Source organism: Nannobrachium achirus (genome assembly GCF_963921795.1).
Source record: "Nannobrachium achirus genome assembly, chromosome: 5".
Lineage (NCBI taxonomy): Eukaryota > Metazoa > Chordata > Actinopteri > Myctophiformes > Myctophidae > Nannobrachium > Nannobrachium achirus.
In genome coordinates, this window is record NC_137814.1 from 26,113,971 (window position 1) to 26,126,258 (window position 12,288).

Genomic DNA, 12,288 nt, shown 5'->3' on the forward strand with positions numbered 1-12,288 from the left:
CCAGGCGTAATGGCCAGGTTGTTTCATATCCTGGACCTCTCCTAAACCTTAAACTAACAGATTGAACACCACACAGGATTCGAAACAGCAACCACGCTACATTACCCTTGCAGGCTATGATTACTGTTTTGAATCCTGTGTGTTGTTCTTGTTCAATCTGCCAGTTTAAAGTTTAGGAAAGATTTGTGCCGGTTTAAAGTTCAGGAAAGGTCCTTCCATCTTTCTGTCTGTCTGATCCCCTCTCCGTTCTGCCCTCTGTCTGTTTTGTTTGAGCTTCTGGTCTGGACTGCATATTATTTCTCTCTTCTATTCACTCTTTGACTGCCACCAAGCTGTTAATGGCCAGGCTGTTTGTCTGACCTCCTGTCTGTTCTCCCTCTGTCTCCCTCTTGCTTAATAACCCACAAGAAGCTCTATTTGGCTCTATCTGTTTTCAGACAGCGACATTTAAGAGTTTCTCCTGCATCTCGGCTACTCCAAATGGAGTTTCTGGTGACACATAAATGTGCACATGAATGTGCACGATAAATTGTTATTTGGTCTGGTCAATGATACTAACAAACCTGGCTGGTATGTTGCGCATAATATACTCCTGATGGTGTAACCGACATAAAAAGTCTGACCAACCGCATATCCTGGAACTTTCTGGCGCAAATCTACGACCACCCAAGATTCAAGACAGCGACCACGCTACATTAAACCCTGTAGTCTATGATTGCTGTTTCGAATCCTGGTTGGTGTTCGTTTTGAGCTGGTGTAAAGGTCAGGACGCACGAAAACCTTATATAGTCTGAGCAGACCTCCAGACTGACATCATACACAACAAAAAGAATATTGCCATGCATGCCTATCAACACTGATTCGCGCAGGCGCCCTTGCAGGAATTAGTTTGCACCGCTCACTTCGCACGGGTGCGATTTTTTTTACTATAATTCGTCCTGGGTCCGGTCGGCGGTGCCTCGCGGTCCGGACATGGACCGCGGTCCGCCTATTGAGGACCCCTGTTCTAAACCATATATGTGCCTACCTTCACTATGCTCAAATCCACACAATGTTACAAAAATCACACCCGTGTGAACTGAGCGGTGGTTCCCCCCCCCCCCGTGTGTGTGTGTGTGTGTGTGTGTGTGTGTGTGTGTGTGTGTGTGTGTGTGTGTGTGTGTGTGTGGCCTGGCCTGAACAACAGCGCCCCTCCCTTTACATGTGTGGTCAGAAAAGGTACTACACCACAGGCTTGAGGCTACATACAGACCCACATACAAACAAACAAACAAACATACCTACACACACGGCCACGCTATGGAGACGGTGTGACCACCGCTCAAAAACACTGCAACAGTCAGTGTGACTCCAAAGCTGTGACCTCATTTGGTCAGCGGTTTCTAACTCGGTGTGTGTTCAGTGAGCTGTTTGCCTCTTCACGATCCATTACGTTTCCACAGTGCTGAAAATCTAGTATGGAAGCTTCTTATTGGACTGGCCCTCGGCAAGAGGCTGTCCACTTCCAGGTCAATAACATTTAGTGTAGCAAGGATGCACTACTACACCCTGTACTGCCTGGAGGATTGTCCTCTCTGTGCAGCCTACTGAATGACAGACAGACAGGTCAAACTATCCATTGGCTTTTCAGCACTGTAGCCTCTAGTCTAGCTGTCTCCCAAGTGCGCTTAACATCAGACTTATCTATTCTTTTTTTTATACAGTATATTGCAAGTGGGCCCCCAAAGAATTGACAAGACACTATGGTTTTATATTGATGACAATATTTAAAATACATTATTACAATAATAATAATCATGGTATTCACATATGTTATCTTCATTATTTGTCTATCAGTCTTCATTATTTATATATCAGTCAAGTTCTCCTCGACAGTACAAAGGCAGGGCCCTTAGCCAATGAGGTGCAGCCAAAGGGTAGATCTTTGTGCCCATGCATGGTGCTACATGCGAGCCCACACTGTTTCGTAGGGACAGTATTTCTAGTTTTATTTAAAACCTTGAGAAAAAGGGTTTTCTTAGTGATACTGAATATGAACCGCTGTTCTAACCAGCTTCCATTCTGATAAAATGAGGGTGGAATGTTTGTCAAATGTATTGACCTCACCTGGACCATGAATGCTGGTTATGCCTGATTTATTTCAATATAACAGTGTTGCGTCCTGAACATAGACAATCTACAAGCTCACAGTGAGTGACAAGTTGCAGATGGTCTATTTTCAGTGTACGGTGGAGCATAAATTATAGGCATCAAAGTAAATCAGTGGTGTCCACACACAGGATGCTGAGCTGACAGTTACATCTCCGGTGTTTAAAGGCACATTAGAGGCCATTGAAGAGGAGGAACATGTAAGATCACCGCCTGTCTGGACTGAGCTTCCCATCTGGTTGTATTCATGCTAGTGACCATTATTCATGCTGCCATGCATTGCTTGTGGCAGCTTTCAGGGCGTTTTTCAGTATTAAGTACGATTGTTTCATACTGCGCCTGAGTACGACTGACCTGTCCCCTTCACTCCCTCGCCCCCTCAGCTTTCACATTAGGAATGTTGTTCCTTACCCGAGTACACTTGGGTAGTTTTCACCCCATTAAGCAAACTGTAGGCTATACCCGAGTACACATGAGCCATACTTGAGACCACGTTTTCAAGTGGACCTGGGCATGGTTCGTTACTGGGTATACGTACATGGTAGGGTACAAATATTGAACACTAGATCAAACTAACTGGACTTTGGGGTCAAGTGTGCTTGGATCCGGACCCGGGTTCCCTGATGAGAAAGAACCTCAAGCTGTCTTTAAAATAACATCCTCACCGTTAGAAAGCTAAGTTGAGGAAGGAGGAGATTTCCTGCAGTGTGAGCGTCATCCGATCTGATTTGGGGAAGCAGATCACAAACGATATTCATCCCTGCAAGGTATATTTTTTTCCTTTGTTTCCCTCCTTTTTTAAACAAAGGACAAACGAGGGCAAATGTGCCAGTCATTCCTATGGAAATGAACTGCTACATGCTAACCTTTATGAATGCTTCTGAGAGCTTATGTTGGGTTTGTTTTTAGAGGCTCTAAACGAGAACTTCTTTTAATAGCAGCACAAGTTAGCAACTCATTCGAACTGCTTGTTCATACATAACATAACAAGGCGCTGTATATTTCATCACACTGAGCTTTATCCACTTTTGGCCTTTTATGAAAACGGCTTACCATCACAGTTATAGTGAGATCAAATCTGGCCTTGATATTGAATGTCTGCATAATGAAAGTATACAGTTCAGTGCACAAATTGCAACCCGATCATCATTTTGAAATAAATAAAAAATCTTCTTCATCAGATTCTTAAGATTCTTAAGTCGAGTTTCTGACAAAACTCTGAAAGTTCGTCAAGAGGTCACATTTTTCATTCGGAATTCAATATATTTCAATCTAGACTAAATGCCACAGCAGGCTGGATTGAGATATGGCTGGTCTAGGTCAAAATGGGCCCACATCAGTGGAAGATGTATGAATCACTAAAGCCAAATGGTCTCACCGTCTCACCGCCATGCTGTCAAATGATGGAAAATTAACCACAAATTGAAACGAGAGATTCATATCGCCTGGTAGTTGAACTTCGCTCTGGTATTACAAAATGCTTGTGAATGTCATGGATGAGTCGCTTCTTAATGTCAGGATAGATGTGGTGAGGGAGAATAATTGTTTTATATGGTTTATGGCTGGCTCAATTCATTCATGGCCTGACCTTTCCACAGCCACTGTAGAAGGTTTAATGTATGAATGATTCGCCCGTACAGCTGATAATCTGTTTACTGTATGTGGCCGAGGCTAATCTAATCTGCTTCTGTCGCCATCCATCGATCCATCCATCCATCCATGCATCCATCCATAGGCCTGTCACAGTCATTACATAATCGTCTAATCGCAATTATTTGACATAATCGCAATTATTTGACATAATCGCAATTATTTGACATAATCATCATAAACGTTTCCAATTTCAAAGATTTTTAAAAATGGTGGAAATATCCGATCTGCAGTCACGATGCAACAACATTGTGAGCTTGTAGATCGGCTATTGCGCTATCAGTGTTCTTTTTTTTAAGTAAAGTTGTCAAATATGTCAGTAATTTCTTTGTATAGATTATGTGTCATATCTGCTGGCTTCAAAGCCTAAAAGCCAAATAGAAATGTAATTGTCAACGACAAAAAACATAATTAAGTCATTAGTCTCAATTATTTGAATGACAATTAATTGTCATGTAAAATGTCATAATCGTGACAGCCCTATCCATCCATCCATTCATGTATTCATTCATAACGTCTCTGTTTCCTGTGTCCTGACATCCTCTATGCAGCTTCAGAATGGGGACGGGGTCAAACTGGAGCCCCTGTCGGCGACTCTGGTCCGCTCCGTGGCTACTGTCACCTCCCAGGCCTCTGTCACCACGGTCACCGTGACGCCAGCCAGTGGCGTTGGCGGTGGTGGCGGAGACGACGACCGTGTCCACCTGGGGACGTCCACGTCTGTCCCTTACAGTCCAGCCCAGCAGCAGCAGCAGCTGCCCCCTGCCTCTGGCACTGCCGGCAGCCACCAGGAGAGGGGGCTGAGGTACTTCTCCATGACCCAGAGTGGGGACCCCAGCCCCCCTGAGCTGGAGCTGACCACCTCCCCTCCTCTCCCCGACCACTGCGAGCTCAAAGCCCCACCTCCCCCTGCGACCGAGAGGTGGGAGGAGGAGGAGGAGGCGGTGGGGAGGGGGAGACGGCGGGGAGGAGCCAGAGAGGAGAGCCGAGACGGCGGCGGTAAGGGGCGTCTGCACTCCCCCGACAGGGACAGGGAGAGACAGACGCAGCAGCAGCCCCCAGCGCCGGAGCCCCAGCCTCCACTGCCCTACAGCCCCCCTGCCAGGAGGGGCGACGAGCGGCCGGAGCTGCCGCTGTCCAGCCGGCGAGCCGCCGAGGGAGACTCCCAGGAGAGGAGGGATCGGGCAGAAGGAGGAGGCTTCCTGAGAGACGCACACAGTTCCTCCACACATGGGCTGCAGCGCACAGAGCGGAGCGGTGACAGGAGCCAGGCTCCCATCTCAGGTAGGAGGCTCCTCCGGGAAAAAAAACCCCTAGAGACAGGAGGAGATGGAGAGGAGGAGAAAGGACAGGAAGAACAGGAGGAGAATATGAGTCTGAGAGAGGTACATAGAGATGGAGAGATGAAGGAAGGCAAATGACAGGAAGGGGAGATGGGGGGGGGGGGAAGAGAGAGAGAGGGAGAGAGAGAGGAAACGTTGTCATGGTGGGGCGATTCCAATTATCCTCATTGTCTTATGCAGCGTGTTTCCACACACACTCGCTTTCCGCCCGCCGCACACATGCACTTGTCTCACTCGGGGGTATGTGATTTAGTTAGTGCACACACGGAGGGACAGAGAGAGAGAGAGAGAGAGAGAGAGAGAGAGAGAGAGAGAGAGATGTCTGGTGCTGAATCTAATTAGCATATCTTTCTGTGTATTTGCCCTGTGGCTTCCTTTGTCTATAAAGAGGAACCCCCGGTACCCTGACAGGCAGTTTGTCAGCAGACAGACAGCGAAGGTTTTGCTCTAGATGTCTGCATGCATGCATTTCTAGATGTCTCTGCATGCATGCATCTCTAGATTTCTGCATACGTGCATCTCCAGATATCTGCATGCATGCATGTTTTTTTGGTTGTTTTTTTTTTTTACCAGCGAGGGGCTGTGGTCTCTTTGCATGTGTGTTTTTGTGTGTGTTTTTAATACCAGTGGGTAGTTGGTGCAGCTATACAGTCCGTTAACCGGGCTGACCTGGTTTTAGCGTGCTAATGCACATTGCATCCAGGACCAGGGGTGGTCTTTTCTCATGCATGATGCACACATAATACATACAAGCAGGGGGACATGAAAGCACCCGCTGTGAGAAGAAGAGTGCAGAAACAATTATTGTCCAGCTGGTGAATGAAGGAGATGGAGTGCAGGGGAGGACACAATGAGATCCTTGTCTGCAGCCTCTGGGCCTTTTCTTTCATTTACTCCTGCATGAAGAGACTGTGTGGTGTGACTGGTGTGCAGACTCTAGTGTGGTGCATCATACTATAGTGTGATTAAACACCTACGTTGTGTGTGAATAGGGTTTAATACTACCTGTAGGCTCTGCATGTGGTTCCTACAATTCTCAAAAAACCCTGTGTTTATGTTATTTGTGTGTCTATGAGAGGGAGGAGAGTATATTGATTACACAAGTGATTTACAATGCAAGTGTGTCACCATGTTCATGTTGTGTGCATGTGTGCACATGTTTAATCCTGATTTACACTTTGGTGCATGTCGGTGCTACAAAGTATAACTCAGGTGTTATGTGCACTTACAGTACGTGGTGTTGCAACCTGTAAGTTGATGCTTGATGCACGTATATATCGCCGTTCTCGGTTGGAAACCTGGAATGTCCAAAACTGTTGGTTTTGTATTCATCATTTTAAAAGTGATTTAAGATAGTAAAAATAGCCGATCTACAAGCACACAACGCCTCACACCGCGAGGCATTGTGTGCTTGTAGATCTGCTATTTTCACTAATCTTGTGCGACAGCCTTGTATGATGAAGTAAGGCTTTGCTTTACGATATAATGTACAAATTGAAACTTGGAGATACAAGGTTTCTGCCCGACAGTGACAATATTTGTGTGTGTGTGTGTGTGTGTGTGTGTGTGTGTGTGTGTGTGTGTGTGTGTGTGTGTGTGTGTGTGTGTGTGTGTGTGTGTGTGTGTGTGTGTGTGTGTGTGTGTGTGTGTGTGTGTGTGTGTGTGTGTGTGTGTGTGTGTGTGTGTGTTTCCTTTCAGAGCTGCCAGATCACCCAGTGCCGTTAAGAGCTACGATAGCAGCAGTATCCTCCAGGAGTGCGTCTCACGCCTCCAGCATCCAGCAGCAGCAGCAGCCCTTTATCCACCCACCCCAGACCCTCCCCAAGCCCTACACCCAACAACACCCACCTCCCACCCAACCCAAACCGCAGTCTTACATCCAACCACAGCCCCAGCCATCGCCGCCCACCATCACCACCACCACCACCACCCCTCCGAAAGCGTTCGCCCAACCCCCGCAGACCCAGCCCAAACCTCAGGGCCCCGTCCAGCCCCTCCAGAAGCCCCAGCCCCAGACCCTGCCCAAGCCCCAGTCTTTCCCCCAGCCGCTGGTGAAGTCCCAGTCCCTGCCTCTGGACCAGAGCGAGCCCGCCGGCGAGCTGCTGTCCCCGTCCGGGTCCGGGGACCACCTGTCTGACAACATGACAGCCAAGCAGATGTCCATCAAAGAGAGGTATGTTGGTCGAATGGTGGCTGCGTGCGTGTGGTGGCGGCCGATTTGATCCCCACAAAAAGGCCTTATGTGTCACAGTGCATGTGAAATACTATGCGTGACTGAAACTGGATGAGTTGGTCGTTTTGAGTTTAAATGTTCCGAAATAGCGAGAATAGCAGACCTACAAGCTCACAGCATGTCACATCGCAACGCGTAGCGACTATTTCTCTATCAATTTACAAATTACATTTTAGGCATTTAGAAGACGCTCTTGATCCAGATCTATCTCTATCTAACTGTACAACTAGGGCTTAAGTGATTGAAACCCCTTCGGCTAGCAACCTAATCAAGTATACTTAAAGGACGCTTCAATCTAAAATGTATTTTGAAATGAACCAGTCCAGAGTTAGTTTGATGTTTTAGAGGATGCCATTTGCATAATTATGCACGAAGAACGTTTCCTTGAAGCTAAAGTTGCCTATTATTCAGTGTATTATTTAGTGAATACTGTAAGTAGTGAAGACTAGTGTATGGTTGTTTTGGATTCCTTAGCTTGTACATGTCAGCTCCACTGACGTCCAAGAATGTATTCAGGTGTGCAAGACACTTGAGCCTTGATGACTTGAGGATTATAACCACTTAATTCCTACAGAATTATACTTTCTTCCCCGGGATCCCCCGAGGTTCTATACTTGGTCCCCTTTGTTCCCCCCACTATATCGAACACAAATAGCTGATACAAGCTCCAAACATGCCGCATCGTTTAGCAGATCTGCTATTTATCGCCAGATGTTCGCCATGGTTCAGCGAATGTTCTCCTATATCATGACATGTTCAGAATAGGGATGCTAAAGTAAGGGGGTAGTTCACCACCAAAATGATTTTTTTTCTATTGTCACACCATGGAGACTTGAGTTCAATAATATTTTTTTTGTATTCGTCGCATTCCTAAGACAAAAAAAAAGAAAAAGGATTATAGTAAATTTACCCCCATTGATTCTGGATGGGTACCCAAATGCATGGGCCTGGATGGGGACCCATGAAATAAGGCCCTGGATGGGGACCCAAATGCATTTGGGTCAGAATCAATGGGGGTAAATTTAGGATCAAGGGTCAATGAAATTTACCCCCATTGATTCTCACACAAATGCATTTGGGTCCCCATCCAGGGCCTTGTATTAGGGTCCCCATCCAGGGCCTTGTATTAGGGTCCCCATCCAGGCCCATTCATTTGGGTCTCTGTCCCCATCCAGAATCAATGAGGGTACATTTACTATATTACATGTTTTTGTCTTGCGACGAATACAATAAAATATTATTGAACTCAAGTCTCCATGGTGTGACTAATCAATAGGAAAAAAAAGTCATTTTGGGAGTGAACTACTCCTTTAAGATCAGCTTGAAATATTTGCATATTCTCATATCATTTTTAATCAAATCAGGCCATAGCAACGCAAACTTCTCTGGCGCTGGTGCGTGTCCTTCCTCGTGATGCTGTGCCCCCCTCCCCTCTCTCTTTTTTACCTTTGTGGGGGTGAGCAGAAAAGTGTTTATTTTTAGCAGGCGTTGCACCTCTCCTCCCGGCTGGTGGAGACAGAACTGTGTGGACTTGGAAGGAATCCCGTGAGATTCAGCTCGGTTCCGGAGCTTTACTCCGCCTAATGCCCTCATTTCTGCCCTGTCCGCGCTGAAGTAGCGCCCATGATGACATACTTTTCCTCCAGCGCTAAGCCATCCGTTATCAGTGCTCCTCTTGTAGCACTGACAGCCCTGATGCTCACGCACACACACACACACACACACACACACACACACACACACACACACACACACACACACACACACACACACACACACACACACACACACACACACACTGTTTTTTTGTTTTTTTTTAGGTTGTAAAAAGTAAATCTCTGGCCTGGTTCATTCAGATGGCTCCTGGAAAATTGATGGAAGCTATAACAGTTGCAGTGCAATTCAAATCCTCCAAACTGCATTTTCATTGTAGGTAGACCATCACGCTGGCCACCGTTAAGCAGACAGACTGTCATTCGTTTCTCTCAGAGAATTGAATATTTACTGTATATAGAGATCGGGCGTGTTTCAGGGTGGTATGGTCGTAAGCAATACTGTATATAGAGATATATTAGGTGAACCATTTGTACACTCTCAGAGTTATGGGTGTCCGTGGGACCAATGTATTGTAAACTGGGGGTTCTTGAAATGAAAAGGTTTTAGAATCACAGCCTTATAGTGTGCACTGTAGCATTATGTAATGAATGATAATGATAATGAATACCTTCTCATCCCGCGAGGGAAATTCAGTATCGCAGCCCAACCCAGCTGCTTTTTTTCTCCAGCTTATCCCAGCTGAACCCAGTGCTGCTCACAAGGAGCGCCGGGGAGAGGGGAGCAGTGATAGCCGGAGCGGGGGATCGTACCTGCGACCTCTGGGGCCTCCGGAGTCCTAGGTGTGGACACTAACCACTCAGCTATCACTGCTCAATAATGTGACAATTATGTGACTCATTATGTGACTTATTGGGGGAAAAAAGAACAAGTATGTATACCCTATTGTAGAAATAGTCTGTTAAGAGTACAAGTTCGGTATTCAAAATGTACTTAAAGTACCGAAAGTAAAAGTATTAATTATGCAGATTGTCCCATTTAGCAAGTTTTCAAATGTATAAAATGTATACAAATCTTTGCAAATCTACAAGCTCACACCACGTCGCATCGGGACGCATTGAGAGCTTCTGTTGTTCAGTATTACGATATCCTTTCAATATGTTTTTATACAAAAAAAAAAAAAAAAAACTTAAGTAATGTACTACAGTTTTTCAGTTCTTCACTACTGGCTTCCATAATTCTACACCTTTAACTGTGGTACAGAGAAGCTTTGACTTTGTTCTTACCAAGTGGTTAGGTAATACTTGTTGGTTGTAACTGTGACCGTGTCCCCTTCCCTTAGACTGGCGCTGCTGAAGAAGAGCGGCGAGGAGGACTGGAAGAACAGGATCAATAAGAAGCAGGAGGTGGTGAAAGTGGCCTCCAGTGAGCAGCAGGCTCAGCTATGGGAGACCGAGCAGAACTACCAGAAAAAGGTTGGTGTCGTCAGCGAAGAGTTGGGTTCAAAACGTGTTGTTAGATCGTGACCACTTTTGTAAATCGTTGTTGTCGGCTGGAAACCTTGTATGTTTGTTTTGTATTTAGCATTTTAAAAATGGTTTAAACTAGTGAAAATAGCTGATCTACCAGCTAGTTTCACTAGTTTTGTGTGACAGTCTTGTATGATGAAGCAGGGTTTACTTTACGAAAAAACATACAAATTTGAAACTTGGACCTCCCCCCCCCCCCCCCCCCCCCATATACTCCAAATATCTGCGGCAAAAATAGCTGATCTACAAAGCTCACAATGTGTTCCAATGCTATTTTAGATCTGCAATTTTTGGGGGGTGAATGTTCCCCCCCAGAATAGGGATGCTGGGGTTCAAGAGGTTAAACCCTATTATGTTGTTTTGGCTATTCAAAACATAACATAGCCAAAACAGCGTTGTCAGCAGTAACCTGCTATTTTCAGGACATTGGGAGGAAATTAGGGGACATTTTGAACATTTTTGCTTATAGTGACATGACCAAAGTAGGGATTCCAGGTTTAATGTACAGTTGTTAAACAAATCTGGTACTGTAGGTACTGCACACCTTCACAAAAAGTATGCCGCAGATAGTACAAACTTTATTGACACCATGAATGTCCTTATTCTGTGCCAATGACGGCTTATGACGTTTTTTTCCCCAATAGCCCTGTGTGCCAATGACGGCTTATGACGGTTTTTGTGTTTTTTACATAGAAAAAAAAAAAAAAAAACATATATATATATTTTTTTAAAGATGTCAAAATGACCTGAGATCAGAGAGATGCTTTTCTCTGTTTGTGTGTTCGCTCCCTCGTTTAGCTGATTGAGAAAATGTGTGTTCATGTGTGTCCATTCTAGTGGATGGACACTTTTTTTCATTCAAACAGCTCTATCTCTGGAACCATTTGTCCGATTGACAAAATCTTTTTGCCACTGAATCACAACAACTGTGTCTGTTTCTGTGGGGAAAAAAAATATAAAAAAAAAAATCATTTTTTTTTCATTGCATAGTAAAGAAAAACATACAAAATGTCGGCACAGCTACCTTGGAGCCATTTTGGCATCTGGCACAGAATGAGTTAATGTGCATTATGTTGAAATGTACCGGTCAGCAAATGTGGGATGTGCTGAAGATTTTTTTAAGAAAATAAAATTCACTAGAGATCTATATTTATTGAGCAGAGTTAAATGGTATTTGTTGAAATACTATAGCTACTGTACATGTTGCATAGCCTAGGCTACATATGGCTTGGCTTATGATACTGTATAAAGGTGGCATTTGGGTGGGGGTTGTCACATTCCACATCACACCACATCACTCCATCTATAACATCATATCATATTTTAAAAACCAGCAAGACTCCCTAATCGGGAGATAAGCGACCGTCAGGTCGCAGCGTGATTTTAGGGCAAAATGTGTAGGAGCAGTCTCCAAAAATGTGTTTTAAAAAAATCGGCGAGAAACATTTCTCCGCTGTAGCTCTTTACGTCCGAGGCATCTTTATCATAATACATCACCAGCCAGTGCCAAATTGTACACGGTAAACCTCCCCAGTGTTCATTTGACCCTAAAAAGTATAAAAATCAACACAAATGGATGTTTTTTTACACACACACTCTCAGAGTTAAAGCTTAAACTCATAACTTGATTAGTGAATAACATGTTACAGTATGTTAACCAATCTGTACGACAGAGTATAAGGATACAATCCAACTAACACTACTGCGGTGGTTGTATTTGGAGGAAGGGCGAGCTCCCAGAGTGTCCTCGACCGCAGACGCGTCCGCCCGTGGATTAGACGCAGCCTCTCCGGTATTTCGTCTCCTCCCCACTCTTCTATTGAGACATTTA

The 12,288-nt window shown here is 45.0% G+C and overlaps 1 protein-coding gene across 1 annotated transcript in view; it reads left to right on the top strand.

The window, feature by feature from the left end:
• The window catches only part of LOC308284949 (supervillin-like), a gene marked incomplete at both ends in the record, with an annotated part of 83,452 nt that overhangs the window by 33,240 nt on the left and 37,924 nt on the right, over positions 1-12,288 (top strand). Inside the window, 3 exons of the mRNA XM_080725673.1 lie at positions 4,350-5,082; positions 6,840-7,314; positions 10,271-10,403. Of these exons, the coding sequence (XP_080581799.1) occupies positions 4,350-5,082; positions 6,840-7,314; positions 10,271-10,403 (1,341 nt within the window). The remainder of the gene's footprint in view (positions 1-4,349; positions 5,083-6,839; positions 7,315-10,270; positions 10,404-12,288) is intronic.